This window comes from Leucopleurus acutus (genome assembly GCF_964270905.1).
Source record: "Leucopleurus acutus genome assembly, chromosome: 5".
In the NCBI taxonomy this organism is placed as follows: domain Eukaryota; kingdom Metazoa; phylum Chordata; class Mammalia; order Artiodactyla; family Delphinidae; genus Leucopleurus; species Leucopleurus acutus.
The window spans coordinates 75,304,916-75,329,917 of NC_139147.1; the positions used below are offsets into that span (position 1 = coordinate 75,304,916).

Here is a 25,002-nt window from a genome sequence, read left to right on the forward strand (position 1 = left end):
CTACTCCTATTTGTGTTACTTGACACTATTTGTTACTTGACACTTTAATGGTCACCTTCCTTATTTGTAAGATATGTGTGTTTGTGTTCAATGTTACGGTCAAGAAAAGTAAATGAAACAATGCATCTGAATTACTTGTGTTCCTGGTACCTAGTAGGCACTCATCAAATGTTACCTTTTGTTACTGTTACGGCTGTTGCTGTTTTTATTAGTGTTCTTGGAGTAGATTATGGAAAGATGGAAGGAGGCACAGAGATTGAAGGGAGGAGGGATAACTTGCAGAAGAAAGTAGCACAGGAACATCCCAGGACAGGGCTTCTAACCACCACTGACTCATTTATCGTGTGGCTCTGGGATCTCTTTTCTCCTCCCTGGACTCGCTTTCCTCAGCTGTAAATAGTGGAGGTTAGACTCTGTCTCTTTAGGTCCCACCTTTTTAGGGTTCTATCATTTTGCCAGGGCCACGAATAAGGCATGGAAAAAGGGCTCTTGGAAACTTTAAAACACTCATAAGAAACTTTCTGGCCACTGGGAACGTGGGAGCACGTTTTGGAGACTGGAGTCCATTCCTACAGGACCCTATTAATTTTGGACTAACTAGCCGCATAGACTACTCAGTCAGGATGTGGACAAATAATAGAAACCTGTTTAAACCCCCTTAATCACAACAGGGATATGGATTATAAATATGCACCAGTAGCTCACGAAACCCAAGAACATGAAGTACAGATGGACTTTACTGGGGGGCTGGACCCAGGAACTTGGGTTACTCTTCCCAGCCTCCTATTCTCAGACAAGTAGGGAACGAAATACACAGATTCTGGGGCAGTGCTCCACCACTACTCCTCTCCTCTGAAAACTGGGTGTACCCAGAGCCCAGAGCTGACAGCCCACACCTGGTTTGTTCCATGTGGCTTTCTCCTTCCACTGGCACAGCTAGTTGGAACAGGGGGCACCCGACCAGTGGAAGCCAATCCAACAACAGGCGTGATGGCAACGTATCGTTTTGCCTGAGATCCTGGAATAAAGCCTTGAAGCTGCTGGTCATACTCTGTTAGGAAAATGATCTGAAAAATGACGTATAGCTAGGACCAGGGTGACCACTCTTGATCCCTGTGTATGGACAAGCAAAGAAAAAAAAAAAACTTCTGCAGAGAAAGAGAGGAAAAGAGTGAACCAAATACACAGTGAGACACAGAGGTGAGCAATACACAGTCCAGCAGAGACAGGGTCACCTGTTCCTCACAGCGTTTTCTGTTCCTGTTCAGGAAACTTCCTTGGGACACTTGGCTGTACTTCCCACCCTTCGGTTCCTTCCTAAGACATCCCTGCATCCTTATATATTCTCATCCTCTGCTTAAAGCAGCCTAACAAGTTTCTGTTACTTGCAGTCAATTTGTCCCAAGGAAATGTGGTGCTACTGTTTGATACATTATGCTCCCCTAGCATGTTTCCACCTATTTCCCCTGACTTAGATATTGTCTCTGTCCTACACAGTATCCATCTGTATCTTTATGACAAATTTCAGTCTCTCTTTTAAAATTCCTTTACAATGCCCATGTCTTCACTTGGAACTCAGGTATACCTTTCTTTAAGGAAACCCCAAATAAATTTAGACATTCCTGTGGAGGAGTAGGGGGAGTGTTGTAGCAAAAGTTAGGTTTGATTCTATAGGCCAGAGGGCAATGTTTCAGTGAGAAAATTACTTGAGATTCCTGAGTTCCTAAACTCTTACCTATTAAATCAAAATATCTACAGAATAAGAGGAATTTACACTTTTTAACAGTTTCATAACAGGTGATTTTTATGCATTCTAAAGGCTTAATTAACAGCTGTTGTTACAGAGGAACACACCAAAGGCAAATTCAAGCACAAAGATCCCAAATATATCTATTTATTTATTTATTCATGTCATCACCAGCTGAACGTATTTTTCACTCTTTTTACTCTATCAGATGCACAGAAGTACAAGTTTATACGGAGATTTATTTAGGTATTTATTAATTTGTTTTATCAAAACAGAATTGTCCTATGTGTGTTTATCTGGAACTTGCATTTTTCACTTTACAATATATATAATGGCCATCCACCATTATAAACAAATAATTCTAAATCATGTTTCAAAATAATGATGTGATATTCCATAGTATACCATAATTTATTCAAATATTCTCCTCTTCATGGAAAATAAGGGGTTTCTTCTCCAATTTTTGCCACCACAAATATGTTGAATTAAACATAACTACAATATAGGGTAGCCTTACATATTAGTGTTTGCAACTCTTTTTTCAGCAAAACAATCAAAACCAGGTTGCTGAATCAAAAGATATGTATGTTTTGGATATTAATAAATACTGTAATATTATTTTCCCCAAATGAAATAATTCATTCTCCTATCAGCAACATATGAGAATATTCATTTTCCCAGATCCTCACCAGCATTAGGTGTTATAGCTCGACATTTAAAAATTTCAATCCAATACTTTTTTTTAATTGCACCTCATTGATGTTTTAATTTACATTTCCCTGACTGCTAGTGAGATTAGACACACACTTTCCTTTGTCTAAAAGAGATTTGCATTTTTATTTACTGTCTGTTTATATCCACCATATAGGTGAAAAAGTTTTATTTTTTAGTCTTTTTTCTCTTGACCTTGACTTTTGCTAGCTTTATAAAATATGTCTAGTTAAATATGTTTCTTTCTCTTTATGGCTTCTGGGTTTCTTGTTTTGCTTATAAAGTTTTCCTCTTCCAAAACTGGATATTCTTTTCTTTCTATTTGTAATTTTCTTAATATTTATTTTAAAGTCCTTAATGGAATTTAAACATGCAGATTCTACACCTTAAAGAATCCCTGAATGCCTTTACTCAAAATAATGACTGGCACGAGAATTTCAGACTTGATGGCAATATTGCAAAAGGCTTCTTTGAAATGACGACACTAATTCCATTAGCAGTTAGCATTTGTTAATAAAACCTTATCTGACCCAACCTGCAAGGCATCTTGTAACACTATGCAAAATGGGCCAGTTTCCTGAAACTGTATCTTTGCAGTTTAAACCAAAAGTCCTCAACAATGAATATCTGTTTAGCACTACAATTTGCAATGGACTCTGACATTTATAATGAATGTGCTTGTATGAAGCTTGGCGAGCTGTGAAGTGATACACATATGATATCTCCTCCCATCACCCGAGAGGGAGGGACAGGGCCAATCAGGGATGTAAAGTGACCTGCTCACACTCACCCAGGAACGGCAGCTGCAGACCTTAGTCCCAGGTTTCCTGACTCCAAGTCAAGTCGCTGTGCCATTGAGCAAAATCTCAAAGTAACCTGTGAGCTTCCTGTGGCAGTAGATGAGGTTTCAATCATTTTATAACAGAAAGCAGATTTGGGGAGGAGGGCTGGCAGGAAGGGAAGAAAGAGCACCTACTGCCATCTCCAAATCATGCTAAATAAATACATGCTTTTGAGAACTGCAGGAGGGGAAGTGTTGGCAGAAGTGGGATAAGACATCTTATCCCACTTATCATGCATCTACTCTAGCCCCAATTCATGTCGCACAGAGAGGTTAACCTTGCCTAAGCCAAGAAGCACCCCGTTGCAGTGCAGTCCCTTTCTACCACATTTGGTGCAGGTATGAGTGCAAACCTTCGCGCTCAATCGCATTTCCATTGAACTGTACTGGCTCCACGGGCGGCTGCTGGCAATAGCGCGGAGAGTATCTGGCCTCATTCAGGACCGAGCTGGGCTCAAGAGACACCTGAGTTAATGCCCTCATTACTCATCTCTGGAGGAAATCCAGCCAGAGCAAACACAAGGACACACAGCAACAGATACCAAATAATAACAGTATGCAAATTAGCCTTGGAAACGGATCCTGGTCCCACCGAACAGGGACTGGAGAAAGCAGAGGGGGCCTAATGAAAATCAGGCAGCGAGCTTCGAAATCATGGCAAGCATCACAGAGCTGGCTTTCTCCTAGCTGGTTGGTTGTCATAGAAACCTGTGTTTGTAGAGTTTCTGAGTACATTCGCTCAAAGAGGATGCTTATATTATCCTACTGTAGTGTTGCTGGGAGAAATAGAATAATTCAGTTCAGTTAAATAAATATTTGCTGAGGATCTGCTACGTGATACACCACAGGGGATACAGATAAATACATAGTCTCATCCTTGAACCTCCTGACTTAGAGGGGAGACCTGACAAGAAAACAGATAGCTCTGATGGAATGGGATCTATACACTAATACAGGTGGAAGCACAGTGAGCAGTACAATTAATTCTTCCTGGGGGTGTTAAGGACTTATGGAGAGGAGATGACATTTGAGCAGGGCTTTATGTGAAGGATTAGAAAGAGTTGGCTAGTAGAAAACAGGGGTAAACATCCCAGGGAATAGCTCGAGTGAAGGCACAGAAGCATGGCAGTTTACGCAGAATGCTAAGTCTGATAAACAAATCCAGCTTTCTGCCATCATGAGTTTTGAGAATTACAGTCAAGCACTATTAACTCATACTTCACCACTCCCAAATGTGTTATCGTCCTTTTAAGCTAAGTTGAAATTGTATGACATTGACTAAGAGAGTTTGCTAAGCAAGAAAATAACTTAAAGAAATTTGTAAGGAAGGATGTTTATCTTCTTAAAGGGCAAAAGCTGCTTTCAAGCACTTTCAGAGAACATATTCATCAACAGAAAAGGCTTTAGAGTCAGATGAACCTGGTTTTATTTTGACTTTAATACTTAGTAAGAAAATGATTGTGGGCAAGTTACTTTAACATTTTCAAGCCCCTGTTTTTTTGTTTTTGTTTTGCTATATGTACTTTGGAGGTAATATAGCATTTTCATCATAGGATTATCTTGAGGATTAAAAAAAAATCAAGCCATACATTCCAAGTGCCTAAAATAGCACCTGGCACATGGTGACTGAATAAAGTTCTAAACTGTTTAAAAATAATAATTTGAGTCATTTGTTATACTCTGGGTATTTCTTCTATGAAGCCTTGGGGGTTTTGAATAAATCTCTGATATGCAAAATAAATCATGTCATTTTAGAGCTTGAAGGGAAGTTGAGAATAATCCAGTTCAATGTTGTCTGTTTACAAAGGAAACGGCTAACTTATAAGGTGAAATGTCTTATGTATGGGTATCTGGCTAGTTAGTGGGTAAGCCTGACCCACCACACAGGAATCCTGACTGAATCCAGTGCTGTTGCTACCAAACCGCTTTCTCACTGTCACCCACCATTAAATGAATGCCCCAACAGGCGAGCCTCAAGGAGTCAAGTTAGGGCAATGAATACGTGCCCAATATCACTTCTTCCACTCAACTGGTCCAAATAATTGATGTTTAGCTTTTCATGCAAAACTGAAGTAAATAATAAATAGTTCTATATAAATATTAGCACTGAACTCATTGTGTTCTCTCGAGAGGAAAGATGCATAACTGTGTGGAATGCTTGTCTAAGCCTGATGAGATGTATAACATTAGACATCATCAACAAAACAGATAAAAATAATTTAACATCGAAAAAGAAGTTTTACATTTGAATTATGTTAAGCTGTGTCTAACCATGTTGACAGTATTCAGACCTCTTCTACTTAGAATTATCTGAGTAACTGACATCCATGCAGAGAGGGGCAGTGCTTTCCAGGGATGCCTCGGCTGGTCCAGCATTGTACTCCCTCTGGCTCGTGGCGCCCCTGACAGTCAGTTTAGAGAACTCTGTGGATCACATCCCTTCTCACCTCTGTTTTCCTGTCCCCTAAATCATTCTAGCAGATGCTTCCTCCACCTCTCCAGGGTGCTTCCATTTTCTCTGCTTTGTCAGGGTCCTATCTCAGTGAATTCCACCTCAAGTGAATTTTTCCAGCTGATATACTCAGACAACTGTTTTGTTTTGTTTTTTAACAACAACTTTCTTATTAATCATCGACACTCACTGAGCTCTTACTATAGTAATGAATACTATCCAAAGGGTTAAGTAAAATAAGATAAGCCTTAAGTAACTTAAAACAACCGCATAAAATAGATACTGCTGGGGCTTCCCTGGTGGCGCAGTGGTTGAGAGTCCGCCTGCCGATGCAGGGGACACAGGTTCGTGCCCCGGTCTGGGAACATCCCACATGCCATGGAGTGGCTGGGCCCGTGAGCCATGGCCGCTGAGCCTGTGCGTCCGTAGCCTGTGCTCTGCAATGGGAGAGGCCACAGCGGTGAGAGGCCCGCGTACCGCAAAAAAAAAAAAAAAAAAAAAAAAAAAAAAAAAAAGATACTGCTATTGTCTCCACCTTTGGATGAGGAAAAGGGAGTTATACAGGCTAAATAACTCATAAATGGTAGCACCAGGATTCCAAACGGAGCAGCATGACTCCAGGCTGCAGAATTATCCAATGTGAAAACCCACCAGTTCATAAAGGAGGCAATGGTTGTTCCACTTATGATCAAAATACAACCTAAATATTCACAGGCTCTTACAATGGAAAGCCACTTCCAGTTCATACTCAGCTTTGCTTTCTACGGACAGGGCAACAGAGGCACAGAGAACGGGAGTGGTCTCGTTGCTTTTCTTCCGTCTAATCATGCATCCTCAAGAAAGGAAGTCTCGGTTCCTTGGCTTGAGTCCATGTGGCAGTGACTGTGCATCATCTTTCTTGGGATTGAAATAGCATTAAACTAATGAGCATATTTGCTGCTGTAAGTAGGGAGTTGAGTGAAGTAAGCGTTGAGGCGGGGGAACAGGAGCATGGAAAGTAGACTTGAGTCTTTCTCCAGAGTCAGTTTGGCTGTGACAGTAGGTTCAGCATTTACTGTATTCAGATCAGGTGGTTTTCCAGATATGGAAATATTAGATATTTAAACACTGACTTTGAATTGGTAGCAATCAGTTAAGCTGCACAACCTTGTGAAGGATCACAACGAAGTCCAGGTTACAATCATTGCAAAAAGGCAAAGGTAAGGGATGGGTTCTGCCATCGTCAGCATCCTGGTATTCAGAGTGGAGTCAGTCTCATTTGTTTTATTGGTCAAGGAGAAAAAGGTTTTTCTCATTAAACTGAGGACTGGAGCTAAGGTGAGGTAAACAAGGCATCATAGATGCAAACTTTAAGGAGGCAAGGTCATGAGAATGCTGGCCTGTACCTGCGGGAGCCTGAGTGAGCCCCTCGTTGAATTCTATACCCTACGTACCTGGCATGCCTCACCCTGGTCCCAGCCCTGACTGAACCATTTCTGTCCAATGTCTGATTTATTTCAAATTCCTTCTGTCCTTCATATTTCACTTACTGGAATGTTACTGGGTAAGCCTTCTTAAGGCTTTGTGATTTCCCCGACTAACCATCCCAAACAGACCTTGCATCATATATTTCAATCTCTTATCTGGAGCCCAGGCCTGCATGAGGCTTATAGATGGCTGGCTGGACATTTGGCATTGGCTCTGAGTTAGCCTGGGCTGGGGTGGCCAGGACTCTCAGCAAGGAGTAGCTGCACTCCTGGGCAGCAGAAGTGGGTCTGGGGTGTTTACATAGGCCCCAATCCAAGAACAGATTGTGCTACGGGGTGTGGGGGGAATGGGGAGGACGGTCAGGAACCCAACCACAGAGAGTAAAGAAGCAGCAAAGGGGCATTCCTTCATTGACCAAGGCCACCGAGTGCCTTCGGTGGGCAGAGCGCTGTCTCAGGCAATGAGATCAAGATGGGACGCTTGTTGCTGAGCAAATCCTTCACCATGGCCCGGGTATCAATTCCCTAATCCTGGTTCTCTGGGAATCCGCAGTTGAGTGGAAAGGGGCTGGAGCAGGTGGGCAGGCAAGGGTAGTTCTTGGCCAACAAGTTGATAAGAGTTCTCAGTTGTTTTTATTGTTAAGTATAAACAGGAAAAGTTCAGCTAGTCATGTGAACGTTGCCATTGTATAAGTTTGCAGGAGCTAGAGTCCCGTCTCTTGGTTCCCGGAGATATTCTTATTCTTCCAGGAAAACTTACATTGCCATGCGATGCTGCTCTGATTGATGGAAGCTGTGTGGTGCATGAAGGCATGCTCACAGGTAGGCAGTTGTCACGAAGCTTCCTCTTCCCTTCCAACAGCCAGGCCAGGTGAGCAAAGTAGTTCAGTGTACACTTACCTGCTTTATACCAAGGCTGAGGTATTGAGAGATAGATGAGGAAGACACACCCAGACTATTCATGCAGATGGAAACCATATATGCAAACAGGAAATGTTTAAGGATGTAGGAATCAAACCACAAGACCCACGAAACTAGAAGAAAAGACTTCTACAACATGGGATCAGTTAATTGCCTGATGAGTGGGATGAATAGGGTGCTCTGAGTTCAGAGGAGTGTCAGAACATCATACTGTTTGATGCACAGTCTCTTCATAAATATACGGATAACTTATACTCCTGTACAAACAAAACACAGTCTAAAACCATCACCTCACAATTGGCAGGAAGCAGAGATTATCCAGCCCTGTATTCTGTAGATGGAAAACCAAGCCCCAGCTTTCAGTGGGAAGGAGATTGAGTCGAACATTCCAGAAAGGCAATAAAATAGTTCTGTTCTCTAGAATCATGTTTCCAGTTGATCTCACTGAGCAGAAAAGTGGTTTTCTAGTTACGGTTTGAACTATCCTTGTCCTCATTTATACTTTGTACAGTCCATTTGAATTTGGGTAATTAGTAAGGCACTATTTATAAAATATTCTTCAGGCGAAAAAGAAAATACACAGAGCATCTTAATGAGAGAAGGAGAAACTATATGACACCACAGAAATAGAAAGTATTGGCCTACTCTGCTTGCAGATTATTGCATTTTTCTGTTTCCAAACGGTGTAAAGACAGGAAAAAAAAAAGAAACACACACGCGCAAAACTTTTTTAACATCACCTGAACATAAAGAGAGGCATTCTCTATTCCTAAATTGTTCAACACAAGTAGATTTCACATGAAAAAATGGGTCTGCTTAAATTAAAATTGAGACAGGAAAATGTAGTAAACATAAATATGTTCAGTATCATTACAAAATACCCCTTTAATGTGTTAAAATCTAACTGCCTTGTAATGGCAGTGATGAGAATTTGCATACCGATCATATCTTTCATCCAGAATGTTGCCATCGTACCCTAAGTATAAACCTCAAACCCGAGAAAACTGTGCTCTTCACTCAGAGGCAGCAATTGTCTCGTATTCCCAGCAGCCTGCCAACCAAGAACAGCATCCCTCACGGCGACACAGAGCATGGCAGTGAGAAAACAGGGGAGGACACACAGCAGGGTTTACTGCCCTGGGTCTGCTGACCTGGGCGACCGTTCTTGTCCTGATTCTCATGAAAACTCAGTGTCTCAGAGAAGTAGGAACGGTAAAAATACCGCCTTTTAATAGATGTGCAAAGTTGACCTAAAATGACCTCAAATGGTCAGTGGTCTTTCTGAGGGTCTATTTCAGGAAACATAAAGTCACCAGCATTTATATATATGTAACCTAAGTACTGATCAAGTCAATTTTAGAAACAGACACATAAAATGGAAATACATCTATTTCTTTCTCTTTACCTTCTTGAAATAGATCTAAGTGCCAACATGCTCTGAATACTGTCTTGCACATCCTGCCTAGATCCTCTCGCTCACGTATGTACTTGTGGAAAGGATCCTGATTGAGCAATCAAGTTAGGGTTAGATTCCTGAAACTACAACTGTATTTCTGGGCATGTGTCCACAAATGGGACTCAGGTAGTTCCCCATGTGCAAAAATAGTCCTTTGCATATACAGAAGTCTTTAGTTATGTAGGAAGAATAGCAAATACTCCTAACATCTCTATAGCAATTTATATTTTTAGAAGCAACTTGTATACCTCACTTCATTGTAACATAAAACAAATTAGACTAGGAACTATTATAATACCCCATTTACAGATAAGGAAACTGAGGTGAAAAGAGACCAGGGTTGCTCAGTTAGTGAGAAAAAAGTCAGAGTTGGAGGTGACATTGGCTTTCAGACATGAGGGACCGTAGGCGTGAGGACGATGATTTGAGGGTGGGTTCAGCCACTGCCTTTGTGTCTCATCATCACCTTTTCCTCTCTCCTGGTTATTCCCATTCATAGCACATACCCAGTGTGGGACTGTTCCTCCTCACCTTCATAACCTCATCCTATTGTCATGAGCTCGGTTGTGCAAGAAACAACTTTATTTTACACTTCACTTTTATTTTGGCTCCAAATTTTGGCCACCCTTGAAAGTATGCGGCATGAAGTATCTGGTACAAGTCAGGTGTCCCCATCAATTAGCAGGACCTCCCGACTCTGGTCTGGCTACAGAAGTTGCATAAGGCACTGCGGAGGGGCATCTGGTCTGGGGCTCACTCCTCTTTCCGTTGCCTCACACCACGTGGCCCTTGGGAAGCATCCAGGGCCTATCTACCTGGAAAAGGAGGCAGACCCAGGTGAAGTTGCTCTCGGTTTCTACACACTGCTAGAATGTTTCCATATCCTAATTTCGTCTAGGCCCCTTCTCTCAAAGACACACGATATCTAAGTTTCCTTTAGATTTTCTTCCAACTCCCAGTCCAGGGTTTTTGGTTTGGTTTGGTTTGGTTTGGTTTGGTTTGGTTTGGTTTGGTTTGGTTTGGTCTGGTTTGGTTTGGTTTGGTTTGGTTTGGTTTGGTTTGGTTTGGTTTGGTTTGGTTTGGTTTGGAAAGTAGTAGAGGAAAGGCATGGTGAACAGAAAAGCTTTGTTCTCACTCTCAGGTGGTCGCTAAAATCCATTGTCAAATTTATGAATGACTTTTGAAACTCAAAAGCTAGTCCTCTGTCCTTTATTTCTGCCTCCCGAGACAGTGATCCCCGTCAAGATTTAGCTCCTCACGGAGGGGTCAAGAGGCATAAGGGAATACCTTATTGCCTTACTGAGGGGCAATTTTGTCTTGGTAGCAATAGCTAATTTTTCTTAGTTCTCATATGTATATGTACGAGGCACTTTGCTAGCATTTTACATATGCTATTTCATTCAAGCTACAACTCTATAAAGTGGGAGAATCTGAGGTCCAGAGAGGGTAATTTATTTGCCTAAGGTCACACAGCTTAAAAGTGGTGGAGCTGAGATTTGAATTCATTTGTTTATTCATTCAGTCGACAAATGTTTATTAGCCCCTACTATGGAGCAGACGCTCTACTAGGTGCTGGGGATACAACTGTGAACAAGGCAGATTTCTGCCCACATGGAGTTGACACGCTAGTGGGAGAACAGAAAACAGGAGAGTAGGTAAATTTCCAACAGCTATAAGTTCTATGAAGAAAATGAAACACCTAAACCCAGGCATATTGTCCCCAGAGCCTATGCTTGAAACTACTGCTCCTCATTCTCTTGGGGAAAATTATGGGGGAGAGGGATAGCATTCACTCTGCCGCAATCTCTCCCTTCTCCCTCTACTCATTAGAGTTAATGATCTATTTGAATAGTATGTACAGAAGTATGTAGTGATCTGAGTTGGACACACAGGAATTTCCCTAAGTGGTTATTTCACATTTATATCCTGTCAGACAAGCTTATAATCAGTGGATAGATCAGATCTTTTCCTCTCTTCCTTTTTCCCTTTCTTCCTCTCTCTCACTCACTTCTTTTTTTTTTTTTTTTTTGCGGTACGCTGGCCACTCACTGTTGTGGCCTCTCCCATCGCGGAGCACAGGCTCCAGACGCGCAGGCTCAGCGGCCATGGCTCACGGGCCCAGCTGCTCTGCGGCATGTGGGATCTTCCCGGACCGGGGCATGAACCCGTGTCCCCCGCATCGGCAGGCGGACTCTCAACCACTGCGCCACCAGGGAAGCCCTGTAAGCCTTTTTAATAGCATAGCTTTCTCAAGGAGCTTAACCTAACTCAAAAGGGTTTCCTCTAAGTCCCATCATTCTGAATCAATGTCATCCAATAGAGCTTTTTAGGATGATGAAAATATTCTATATATCTACACTGTCCAACTTGGTAGTCCTTAACTATGCATTCATTGAGCACTTGAAGTGTGCTTGGTGTAATTGAGGAAATGAATTTTCAGTTTTATTTCTTTTTAATTAATTTAAATTTAAATAGCCACATGTGATTAGTGGAAATTATATTGAAAGGTGCAGCTATCAAAAGCTGCAAAGTTCACGGCTCCTTTCACCACTTGGATGGGAGAAAGAGGTTACTGCATGTGTGGCATTTGTGATATCCCAGGCCAAATAGCTTCAGAGAAAATACATGTTTCTCAAGCCTGATAGGATGGGGAATATTCAGTCAATCAGATCAGAAAGCAGGAAGAATATACTAATTTGAGTAAGCAAAATGCAAAGGAAGAAAAAGCACACAGGGTTTCTGGAACAAGAAAGCAATTTAAAGATAAGTCTAGCAAGTAAGATTAGATCAGACTGCAGGGGATCTCGAATGCCATGCCTAGAAGTTTAGACTATTTGAGAGTGTTGAAGTATGTGAGTGTGTACATCGTCCGGGGGATACCCAACATACCACACAGTCAATGAGTTGCCCTGTGTTCTTGTTAGGTTCTGAGATGAAATTAAATGTCTGCTTTTACAGAGCTGTGTACTGAATGGATCTCCACTTCCCTCTTTAAGCTTCACGATGTCTGGTTTCATTTGGATGTCTCTCTGAAAAGTTGTCATGGCTGTAGAGGAAAGGGTTGTGATAAGTGACCTCTGAGGTCCTTTCTGGTGCTGAGATTCTGATTCTGTTATGAGCTGTGCGGTCTTTTCTGTAAGATATGCTGGGATCTTAGCACTGTGGGCTTATAGGGGAGACTAAAACATTGTGAATAAAAGGATCCAAACACAGGTATGAAACTGGGGTTGGGTGGCCTCCTTACAATGCTCAGCGATGGCATAGAAATGTTTGTGTGTTGAGTGGGGGAGAGGCAAAGACAGTCACAAGAATTTCTAGGCAATGTTCATGCTCAAACTTGAGCTCTGCACAGTCATTTCAATCTGAAATTAGCCCCCAGGGAGCATTTCTAGGGGAAGGGAGGGCAGAAGAGGCCAGGGAACGTTGGCAACGGGAGAATGGAGCTTGGAAAGAGGGAGGCAGAATGTCGAAGCCAGTGGGGCTGGAATTTGAGGCAGTGTGCCAGTTTCATCTGGAGAGCAGGAGAACCGAGCAGGAAAACCAGCAAAAAGCCCTCTCCTATGGACCAGGAAGCCCTGGCAGTGGATTGGGTATGAAGGTTTCTTGGGCAGGACTCAACATCCAATACACACCAAAACAGTGTACTCATTGCACACCCCATCTTCTTGTAGGTCAGAACCTGTGGACCTGTTGGATGCCTCTATCTGCACTGGCTCAGCATGAGGCAGGGATGAGTCCTCAGGGTTAAAGCTCCTCTGTGGCTGGGATTGGGAAAATCAGGGAATGATGGATTTTGCAATAAACTAGAATTGGCCCAAAGATGTATCTAGTAGCCATTGCTACTGAACTTGAATCTGTGTTTCCGATACTGAAAAGAGAACTTTATGGCTAAAATTACAGTAATGTCATGAAAACCTAGGCAAGGTTGTAGAGGGAAAGCCCTTAATCAACAGAGCATGGGAACATCAAGTAACCTATGATTTGATCTTGGCCCCGCCGTTATTAGTCCTGTGAGCCTCGGTAGATTTGCCTGGAATCCTGACTCCGTGAGACCTGGCTTGATAATATGACATGCCAGTCACACATTTGTGCTCTCGAGTTGAATAGACGAGGGTCTACATCCTCACCATTTAACCAGCATGCGGCCTTGGGAAAGCTCTTTAATTTTTTAAGTCTCCGTTGCCTCTACCATTAAATGGAGGAAATAACAGTATTTACGTCACAAGGTGGTTGTGAGAGGTAACTAAATAGTGTATGTACACAGTGCCTGTCCCAGCGTGTGTGTCCAGGGAGAACAAGCTATTTTTATTATTGGCTTCCCCAGAGCAGTTGATATACGCTGAGAAGTTGGCAGAGTCTTGGTCTTAGTTTTCATCAGGTCACCACGCATTCAGTGTGTGTGCTGAGCACCTCCTCTGTGTCAGAACCGCGCTAGGCTCTGCATCTGGAGATGAGTAAGATGAATTCCAAGGTGACTTCAAGGATAAAGAAGGCACAGCTTCTGCGCCCAAGGAGTTTGTAGGCTAGTGGGGGAGGGAGAGTCATAAGCCTACAGTCAAGCCATGTGTGACATGTTACAACTCAAGACGAGGCCCAGTGCCCAGAAGTCCAGAGGCTGTGAGGACATCTGATGAGCAGAGAAGGGGTGGCACTCTGGTCGGAGGGAAGGCTCAGTGGAGAGAAGCAGGGTCAAGGACAGTAAGACGTGAGGTGGTGATCCGGGGTCTCCTTTGTTTTGCGGTGGAAGACAATTAGTTGATTTCTCAGGCACGGCCAAGAGAACAATCAGTCCCACCAAGACTGAAGCTTATTCTGAGCTTCTAGAACCCCAGTGGTGCAGCAGGAGATGGTTCCAGGAAGGGTTCTGGCCCTCTCTGCCAGGCCAACCTGTATGCCCCTCCCCTCCCCAGGTCTCTCCAAAAGATACTGCAACCACGGCCCTGCCCCTCCTCTCCATGCTGTCCCTCCTGTGCTGCCAGCCGCCCTCCCTGACCACAGGCATCGTGTATGCACAAAGGAGGCTGAAGAGGAAGAAAAGCTTCTGGATCTCCCCACAGAGAATCAAAATGTGCAGGCAAATCAACCTCGTGTGCTTTGACAAAGTACGAGCTAAACTTTCCAGGTTGGAGGTTAAAGATCTCTAGACACAGCCTAGCTGGGAAGTCTGTCTAGCCCAGCACCCTCGTGGGACAGATGGGAACACGGAGGTCATGAAGGTCACACAGGGAGCTAGTGTGAGATCACATTCTAGAAGCCCGCTTTCCTGAGTCCTGAGGAAGTGGTTTAGCCATCACATCATGAATTTCTTCCCTGTCAAATTTAATATTTTCGTGCCTGTTGTGGGATTCAAAACCATCTCTTACTGTAATAACTTTTCTGATTGACTACATTTTTTCAGGCAAAACTTATGAGGAACATTTCTTTCTTTTTTTTTTTTTTTTTTTGCGGTACACGGGCCTCTCTCTGTCGTGGCCTCTCCCGTTGCGGAGCACAGGCTCCGGATGCGCAGGCTCAGCGGCCATGGCTCACAGGCCCGGCCGCTCCGCGGCATGTGGGACCGGGGCACGAACCCGTGTCCTCTGCATCAGCAGGCGGACTCTCAACCACTGCGCCACCAGGGAAGCCCATGAGGAACATTTCTGTTCCCCGAAGTTCTTTGTCCAGAGCTTAAGCGAGCATATTCCTTTCGCCTCCGCTGCTTCTTTTTAGGAAAGGGAGGGAGGGAGCTGCCACCCGTGTTTACCCACTCCGGCCCCACTTTTCTCCTTTGCTTCCCAGGGTGTCAAGACTCAGGACTGGGGCCGGTTGCCTGTGCTTAGAGCCTGGAAAGGTGGCAGAAGGGGAGTATGTCCAGAGGAGGGGACAGCTGCTATCGGACAGGCCCCAGGACCCCTCTCCATGGCTCTCCCACGGGGGACCTGGTGGGGCTGTAGCATCAGCCACCTCGGCTCGGGTAGCAGGTTTACCCACTCGAAGGCAGGGCACCTGGCCTGGTCCCTCCGTGTCTTCAGTTCATTTGTATGAGAATAATTGATCAAGGCCCTGCCACTTTTTCGTTAACCCTCATTGGCAGAGAGTGCCGTTAATGAGATGAGCTCTTGAGAAGCTCATGTATAGCTGAGGAAGCAGGTAAAAGGGATAGATGATGAAAATGCAGTGAAATGCGTGCTGAGAGAGGTGTGAGCCAAGCATTGGTGGGCAGTTACCTGCCACGGGTGGGAGGCCACCTTTGAGCTGTGGCTTTGGTTGTCAGACAGAATGGGCCCCATGGCGAGCAGCCCAGCAGCACAGGGATGCCAGAGCTGCAGCAGGCGGGGGGCAGGACCCTGGGTGGCGAGAACGTGGCTGTGCTGTGGGGATGCAGCTGGAGTGGAGGAACCCAGTTGTTCGGGGCATGATGTGCTAAGCTAAGGAGTGGGGCCTGGTGGTGGAGGAGAATGGGAGCCCTTCTCATTTTTTAGGAAGATGGTGATATCTGTATAGGCATGTTTTATTTATTCCATATGGGGAATTGGTGAGAAAGGATGAAAGGGAGCTAAGACTGAGTCAGGAGGCTACCGTGGCACAATGGAAGAGATGGCTCCTCGTCCTAGACAAGGAGGGTGGGAGTAGACAGCAGAATACAAGCTGGAGAGACAGTCCCCAGGTGGAAGTGGCATAGCTCTTCCATTAGTTCAGTTCTATTCTTTTCTAGTTTCCTTTGACAAAGAAGGTCCTGTGAGGTTAACTTAACAGTAGCTTCCTTTTAGATGCAGGGCCAAAGAACAGCCCCCAATAGGGATTCCTGTTACTTACCCAGCAGCCTCCCCAGTGTCTGAATATAGGAGGGAGATTTAGAAAATGCATTCATTACTTATCTCTTTCTAACACTAATTTTTTCAGAGGTGTTTCCGTCCCATAGAAAGCTTTTCCCTCCACAACCTCATGTGCTCCTTTGCTAGGCTGTCTTAGGGATGCTCAACAGAAGATGTGTCCAAACTCCGTATGTCATCTTATTGTGCAAAGGACTCTTGGTTGGGAATGGGCAAAATGAGAAACTAATCCTGAATTTGATACTAAGTTTCCATGTGACTTTTTAAGATAAGAAGGTTGAACTACAATGATCTCTGTTTCTTTCTAGCTTTAATATTATAAAACTCTACCAACATGATGGTGAAACAAAGCCCTCCACAATTAATTGAATTTCCATCTAGTGTTATTTCAATTTAGAAGATATTCACCACTGGGCTTCTGAGTACATTTTTTCCCATATATTTCTAGTTTACGTTGGTTTGTTACAAGTTCCTTAAAGCAAGTTCTCTCTTCCTTTTCTATTCAATTCAGCCCAAGCCTGGGCTAGTATGTATGCTAAATTTTCTTTTTCTATCTTATTCCCTTTAAAACAGCAACTATAATTTAGATTTATTTTCCATTTATGGCTAGTTTTATTGTATAAGGGTCATTTTCACATAGAGAAATAACATGGTCCCATATCTGTTTTGCTGCAGTATCATCTCTGTTTTCATGTTCAAGATATCGATGTTTAAAACATAATCTAATCATCAGAAAAACATTTCAGTTTGAATTAAGTTGCTAACTGTTTTTGAAATGGAACCACTCAAGAGCATTTGGAATCTAAACACACATGTTGGGGTCCTTATAAAATACAGCAGGGAAATGAAGCAGATAGTGTTTTATTTGTTTTTTTGTTTTGTTTTGTTTTGTTTTGCGGTTTTTGTTCTTGAAGGAATAACTTACACAAAGGCACGCTAGCTCTCCATGAAGTCCAAATGAATTAATGAAACAAACATTCCTTACTTCTTTAATCCAGAAGCCCAGTACGGACTTTGTCTCTCCACATGCTTTGCAGAATTCATTTAACATTTGTCATCTGGTGGAAGTCTCCAGATGGGCTGGATTCCGGTTCTTTCTCTCCAACCTACGGGCCCCTAGACCCTGGGGCTGCTCATTTTACCCCTAAGCTGAGAATGTCTCTACCCTATTTACTCAGTTGTAAGAAGTGAAAACATTATAAGCACTTCACTGTAAAGCATGACGCTAATGCTATATGCTGTAATGATAAAAGATACCATTTGATAGAAAACTAGAAACTCCAGTGTCTTATACTGAGATGACCTTCAAGAAAAATAGTGTAAGAGACCTGGGCGTCAGTGTTGAAGAGGATATTCCCTAGGGCTTGGCAGTGCTCTGCTTGGCCTTGGCAGTGCTGAGGCAGCGGTAAGCACTTCCTTACTCTGACTGGGTATTGAGCGGGCCTAATGCAATTGGCCTACAGAGTAAAGACACCGGGGTTTGTAATTAATAACTGACTGTGAAGCAATGAGCAAATGAAAAGTGCTGTGATAGTACTCAGTTCCATTTTGCTTTCTCTGTTACATTATCTGTCAAATACTTTCACATAGTACAGCAAATCAACTCTCTCAACCATTTTCCTCTTGAGCTAACAGTAAAACCCATTCCTGGGCATTAATTAATATTTATTATTAGCACTTTATGTCCCTCTGTAGCCTTAAAGCCCTTTATAAACATTTCATTATCAATCTGGACAGTCACCATGTCTCCCATATTTTTAGGAAGATAGCTGTGAACCAGATGGCAGACTGGGAAGTAAATAGTCTTGCAAAGAAAGAAAAAAATTCTGAGCTCTGGTTTAGAAAGACAGCAGGTGCCAACTGAAAAGTCAAACTCAAGCTGGTTCTTATTGGATTTCTATCCACTAAACCTCTCTCATTCAGCAACAGCAACGGTCACAACAATAAACAAACAGAAACAAAACACTTGCATTTTGTACTGTTTAATGATTGGACTCACCTAATTTTCAACACCGTCTTTTGGGAATCATTTGTCACATGCTGAATCTTTCTTTCAGGCGCTCTTCTCTGACTTAAAATTTGATGTTTACCAATAAGGGCTTGGCCAATATTTTATAATTAGTATAAATGGAGTATAACCTTTAAAAATTGTGAATTACTATATTATATATATGTAACTTATAGAATATTTTACATCAGCTATACTTCACTAAAAATAAAATATAAAATTTAATTTAAAAAGGAATCTTTGAACAAATGGAGAATACAAATTTTTTAAAATCTGTCTTGGAAGAAAAAAAGAAAGCTAATGGAAAACTGAGTATCACATTTACTGTGGATAAACACAATAATGAAAAAAAAATTTAATCAAATAAGCACATTTAATGTTAAATAAAAGGGCTTGGGACAACTAAATATACTGTAATTTCTTAGGAGCTTGAGTTTTGTGTAAATCATGATATAATTAAAAGCTCTAAATCTTCTGCTAAAACCCATTCTAATTATCTTGTAGACTGGCACTCTTACAGAAGATGGACTGGACCTCTGGGGGACTGTTCCTACTGCTGACAACTGGTAGGCCCTTTAGCGAAGATGGAGTGTTTGATTGGTGGGGCTACCCAGGTGACACTTCAATTCATCCTTGTTGTGTTGAGAGATGAATCTCACATAAAAATATACATAATAATTGGCTGGTACCAGCTCCCCATTAGTCTAACGTGCTAAATTAAATGAGTTCTAAGTTCAGAATCAGACGGGGAAAGTAGGTCTTCAAACTCCGCATGAAAACTGGAATAGAATAAAGTGGATGATTAGGTAGTTGAATGAATAAAACAAAAAAGCAAAGAGTGAAATCAGGACTATGCTTAATTAAAAACCACACAGACTTCCTGGGCGGCTTGTGAGGTAGGAAATCCAGAAAGGAAAACCTCCATCTCCCCCCATCATGGAGTTCACACTCTAGTTGGATAAAAGTTGCAAATGCACCCACCTTCAATGTACTACACAGGCCAGGAAAAGAATTATGATTAAGGTACAGATATCACGATACAGAAGAAGACATAATAAAGATTGCTTGATAAAAAAGACAAAAAACCACATTTCTGATTTTTATAATAACATAGTGGATAAAAGGTAGGAATTCATTTTGAAAATGAATGGATCAAGGAATACCACCTGGGGGAGATAGCATTTGAGATAGGTTTTGAAGGGGGAATGGCTAGAATTTTTACAGACATGGTTTAAAAACTGGCACTAGGGAGCGGAGAGGGCAATCACATATACACTACCCTAGAACAGAGCTAGAGACAGGAGAGACTGCCCATCTTCACAGAGTGCCCCCGAGCTCTGTTTCTTGCAGGGCTGGGACTCGCCTTCTCAGTCAGAGTGGAGATACCTCTGCTCTTAAGCTCTGGGTACCCCACCTGGGCTCCAAACTCTGGCTGGGGCTGCTGTTATTGAAGGAGTCAGGCAGGGGTTCTCCAGGATGGTGACGGGACTGGGTTCAGCACTGGCACAAGAGAACAGCAGTCAGGCAGTGTGACGTTGCAGAAGATACCTGGGTTCTAGCCCTATTCATGTGTCTCTGCTTCTGGCTGCTCCGATGCCCAGGCCAGGCCTTTGTCCAGACAGGTAGGGCCTCTACTGGCCAGAGCAGTGAAAGGGGAAAGGGATGTTTGCAGTTTCCACCCCTTCTCTCCCTCCCTTGTCACTGGTACTCTGAAACTTTGGGGGAAGTAGAAACCACTAGAAACAATTATTATTCAGCTCTAAGATGGGAGGAGAGAAGGTAAGGCAAGCCAGTCTGCTGTCAAATACAGGCGAAGGCCAAAGGGCCAATTAGTGAGAACTATTTGAGCCCATGCCTGCTTTTACTTGAAGAAGAAAGGAGCCAGTAGGCAGGCTTCCTTTCCATCCCTGCTACCCCATTGGCCTGGAGACTTCTTGCCTGGGTTGGGTGGCTTTGCAGAAGCAACTTTGCAGTTCACAGATGTCAGCTCTGAGCCTTCCCACAATGTGCCTTCCTGCAACACTGCCACCTTGTGGGCTGGCGGCAGGCAACCTGACAAAAGCCCCTGTGATTATACCCAAGTACTCTACTCGGAATTTATCGTACAGGGCATGGGGAGCTATTGAAGCTTTTGAGCATAGGGGTTAGGTATTATTGAAGCTTATGTTAATAAGATTTTAAGGGGCAGGGTGTGCAAAATGATATTGTTGAAGATCTTAACTCACTAATGATCTTCTCTACCAGTTTCCAGGAAGTCCACAGCTTTGCCTCGGGCAAGGCTCTGCCCTGGGGCCCACTGTGTGTGGCCATGGCCAGCTGCCACTGTCTGATCCTTCTCGACAGGACCATCCAGGGAGATCCACTGGACCTCAAAATGTTTGAGGTCACAGCTTGAGTAAGGTGATTATTTCTTGGCTCTACTGAATGAGGAAAACTGGAAGAAATACTTACCAGGAGTTCCAAGGCATTTCTAACTTTGGTTGAAACCCAGAGAAGATTCATAACAATATGTGAATGAGGGTCTGATCCTACCTGAATTTCCCAGTCCCTGCTCCAAGACTCTATTAACTAGTGCAACATGAGCTAGGGTTCCATGATCAAATAAATTTGAGAACTGCTGTTCAAACAAAGTTAAGTGGATTTCTTTAATATAGCGTGGTGCATTGTGAATATTCAAGAGGGAATATAATACGCAGCATTTACTAAACCTATTTCACCACAGAAAACCTTGACAGGCCAAAACATGGTACAAAACACTCTTGGAAAAACACTAGTCTAAAGCAGTACCGCTAAGGCAGTAGCCACTAGCCACGTTGGCTATTGAACACATGAACTGTGGGTATGCATCTAAGGAACTGGATTTTAAATTTTATTTATTTTAACTAATTTAAATTTAAATAGCCACAAGTGGCTCGTAGCTACTGTACTAGACAGTATAGGTCTCAAAACCAGAATGGAGGTCCCTCGATCCAATGGGTTCGGTTTCCTGAGGTGAATGTAGATGACAGCTGAAGGTTATAAGACTCTCCCCTGGTGACTGTCATGACACAGTGGGAAAACCTCTTGATTCCGCAACTCTCTAGATGCAAGACCCCAAATCCAGAACAAGATTCTGAGTCATGACCTCATCTGCACATTTGGATAATAATGCCTCATTCAGGAGCACGTTGAGACTGTGAGCCTGAAGGGGCGGCATGCATTGTAAAGTGCCCGAACCATGGAGAGCATTCATTCATTCATTAGTTAGTTAATTAACTACATTTTTCTGCCCTCCAAACAAATGTTCTAAAGCTACTTATAGTGACACACAAAATACAGGACAGCATTTAAACAGAGTTGTAAAGGAATGAAAACAGATGCCTGTACAGACATGGAGAACACCTCACAAAGAGGCTAATTCAAAGATATATTGTAGGAAAATTGTAGGTTTCTAGAGTCCAAAGTAATAAAAGGCCAAACCTGGTAAAGAGGGAAATTTCTGGTATCAGTACATTCAAATGAGAGCATTTGCTGTGGAGAAATGCTTGATATTGTCGACTGAAAAAAAATTCACAACCTAAAAGTCGAGAGTTATATTTTATTTGGCAGACAAAACTGAGGACTTAAGCCCAGGGCACAGCATCTCAGATAATTCTGAGGGACTACAAGAGGCAAGTTGGGTGGGGAGGGGGAGCCAGGATACAAAGGAGTTTTTGCAACAAAGACCAGGTAGTCAAATCAAAAGATTACTGTTAATTAAAGGCAACAAGATATCTCAAGTTAAGGAATTTAGCACTTTTCTATGTATGGGAAAATGCAAGAGTCTGGGCTCACTGAAATCACTCCTTTGATGTGCACCTCAGCTCTCTGGGGCCAGCATCCTGTGTTTTCTCATCCTGAGTCTCCTCAGGGTGCACTGTCAGGGGTGCCTGCAGAGGCTGACTGCTAGATGGCAGGCATCCTATTTCTATCCCGAGTTCCCTGAGGGCTCACCATCTAGGCAGCTGTAATGTGATGGCTTGATGGTTCCAATGTTCTTTGTTTGCTGATATGGCAGGAAATATTTTTATTCACAATATAAGAGCAAGACTAAAATCACTTTTCTGGATCTTAATGGAGAGGAATCAGTGTAATTTTTATAAGCAAGGTCCTTACCAGCATCATTGGTACTGACACAGTGAGGAGTTGCACATGGTCATTATTGCTGTATGTGACTTTGATCCTGGTTCTAACAGTGCCCCCTTCTCCAATGGAGGAGGCTTGATCTCTTTGTACAAATGACATACAAGTTGGGGTCTTATGTGAGGACATAAATCTATAGTATTAGCTCTGTAAGTACTGTCTTTAAGAGCAGTTATATCCACCCCAAGCAAAGAAAGTGCAAATTGTTCATTGAGTTTAAAGCTGGATGAGAAAGAGTCTCTAGTTAAATATCTTTTGGTAGTTCCTTTCACTAAGCGTAACGGGGAGGGAAAATGTCCTTACAGACTCTAAGAATATTAGCACTAGAAGGGATGTCATGATATTTTTCAGAAGAAATTGAGATCTGCAGAAATGAAGTGATATCCCCAAGGTTGAACAAGTAAGTGATAGAGCGGAAACCAGATGTTGTCTCCTATTTTCTGACTTGTGCTATTTATATATCTGACTGCCTTTACCATATTTTAGCTTAACATTGGTTTCTCAGATGGTATAACTTATACTGTTGTAACACCCAAAGAATACAAATTATTTTCAAATATGCTTTCTAATTTGCTAGCAGCTAACTTGTAACTCTCTAGCTAACGAATTAAGCTAGTAGCATAGATAGAGCATAAGAAATAGTATCGTGTTTATCTCAAGACTCCACCCTCTGTCATCTGAGAGCTAGTGTGCTCAGGTGTATTGGAGAGTAGATCTCCACTTCAACCCTCATCCATTTACAAGACATGCCTTTTAGGAAGAGCCAATGGGCTGTAGTTAGCACTTCCTCCACCAATTACTACTTAAAGTGTAGTCACAATAATTCTGGCTTTTTGACATTTTACAATAAGGTCCTTAATATAAGTCAACACAATAGAAATTTGACAATGATGGTATTAAGATAATTGGCCTACAAGAGAAAATACATGAAAAGCGTTTTGAAGAGATTAAAGTGCTATTTAGATATTTATTAGAGAGATATTTCTTTCTTATTATTTTTCTCTAAGGAATCTTATGAATGTTTTCATTTTAAAACAGATAACGGAAGATTGCAATGTAGACTACTGCAAATTTGGGATATCAGTTTCCAACATAATAATAAAACCAGGACCAAAAGCCAGTTGGGTATGATTTGCTTTTTTTAAATCACATAAATATTCCCCCTTAAAACTGGTGAAATTCCCCTGTCTTTTACATATTTTTATATTCCTATTATTTTGTCTTATCCTAACAGTATCCATGGTCAGTTTGCTCATTCCTGAATTTATCCATTAATTTATTCAACAAACACTCATGAGGTACCTATGTATGCTCAAGCACTGTGCTAAGTGCTAAGGCATAAAGTGACTTCAAAACTAGACATGCTGGGAGGGACCTTCAAGATGGTGGAGAAGTAAGACATGGAGATCACCTTCTTCCCCACAAATACATCAAAAATATATCTACATGTGGAACAACTCCTACAGAACATCTACTGAATGCTGGCAGAAGACCTCAGATTTCCCAAAAGGCAAGAAATTCCCCACGTACCTGGGTAGGGCAAAAGAAAAAAACAGAGACAAAAGAATAGGGATGGGAGCTGCATCTCTGGGAGGGAGCTGTGAAGGAGGAAAAGTTTCCACACACTAGGAAGCCCCTTCACTGGTGGGGACAGGGGATGGCCGGGGGGAAGCTTCGGAGCCATGGAAGAGAGCGCAGCAACAGGGGTGCAGAGGGCAAAGTGGAGAGATTCCCGCACAGAGGATCAGGGCCGACCGGCACTCACCAGCCCGAGAGGCTTGTCTGCTCACCCGCCGGGGCCAGCGGGGCTGCGAGCTGAGGCTCGGGCTTCGGAGGTCAGATCCCAGGGAGAGGACTGGGGTTGGCAGCGTGAACACAGCCTGAAGGGGGCTAGTGCGCCACAGCTAGCTGGGAGGGAGTCCGGGAGAGTCTGGACCTGCCTAAGAGGCAAGAGACCATTGTTTCAGGGTGCGCAAGGAGAGGGGATTCAGAGCACTGCCTAAACCAACTCCAGAGAAGGGCACGAGCCGTGGCTATCAGCGTGGACACCAGAGACAGGCACTAAACGCTAAGGCTGCTGCTGCTGCCACCAAGAAGACTGTGTGCGAGCACATGTCACTATCCACACACACCCTCCCCAACCCGGGAGGCTGTGCAGCCCGCCACTGCCAGGGTCCCGTGATCCAGGGACAACTTCCCAGGGAGAGCACGCGGCACGCCTCAGGCTGTTGCAACATCATGCTGGCCTCTGCTGACACAGGCTCATCCTGCATTCCAATTATAACTACCGTTCCCTTCCCTTCCCTCTGGCCTGAGTAAGCCTGAGCCCCCTAATCAGCCGCTGCTTTAACCCCATCCTGTCTGGGTGGGAACAGATGCCTGAGGGCGACCTACACAAAGAGGCGGGGCCAAAACCAAAGTTGAACT

The 25,002-nt window shown here is 43.1% G+C and overlaps 1 protein-coding gene across 1 annotated transcript in view; it reads left to right on the plus strand.

Annotated features, from left to right (window-relative positions):
* LOC309961760 (putative cation-transporting ATPase 13A5) overlaps positions 1 to 25,002 on the plus strand; it is a gene marked incomplete at its 5' end in the record, with an annotated part of 107,660 nt that overhangs the window by 27,569 nt on the left and 55,089 nt on the right. Inside the window, 7 exon segments of the mRNA XM_082839260.1 lie at positions 6,877 to 6,950; positions 7,912 to 8,039; positions 9,098 to 9,279; positions 14,505 to 14,696; positions 18,919 to 18,980; positions 20,659 to 20,806; positions 23,614 to 23,700. Of these exon segments, the coding sequence (XP_082695386.1) occupies positions 6,877 to 6,950; positions 7,912 to 8,039; positions 9,098 to 9,279; positions 14,505 to 14,696; positions 18,919 to 18,980; positions 20,659 to 20,806; positions 23,614 to 23,700 (873 nt within the window).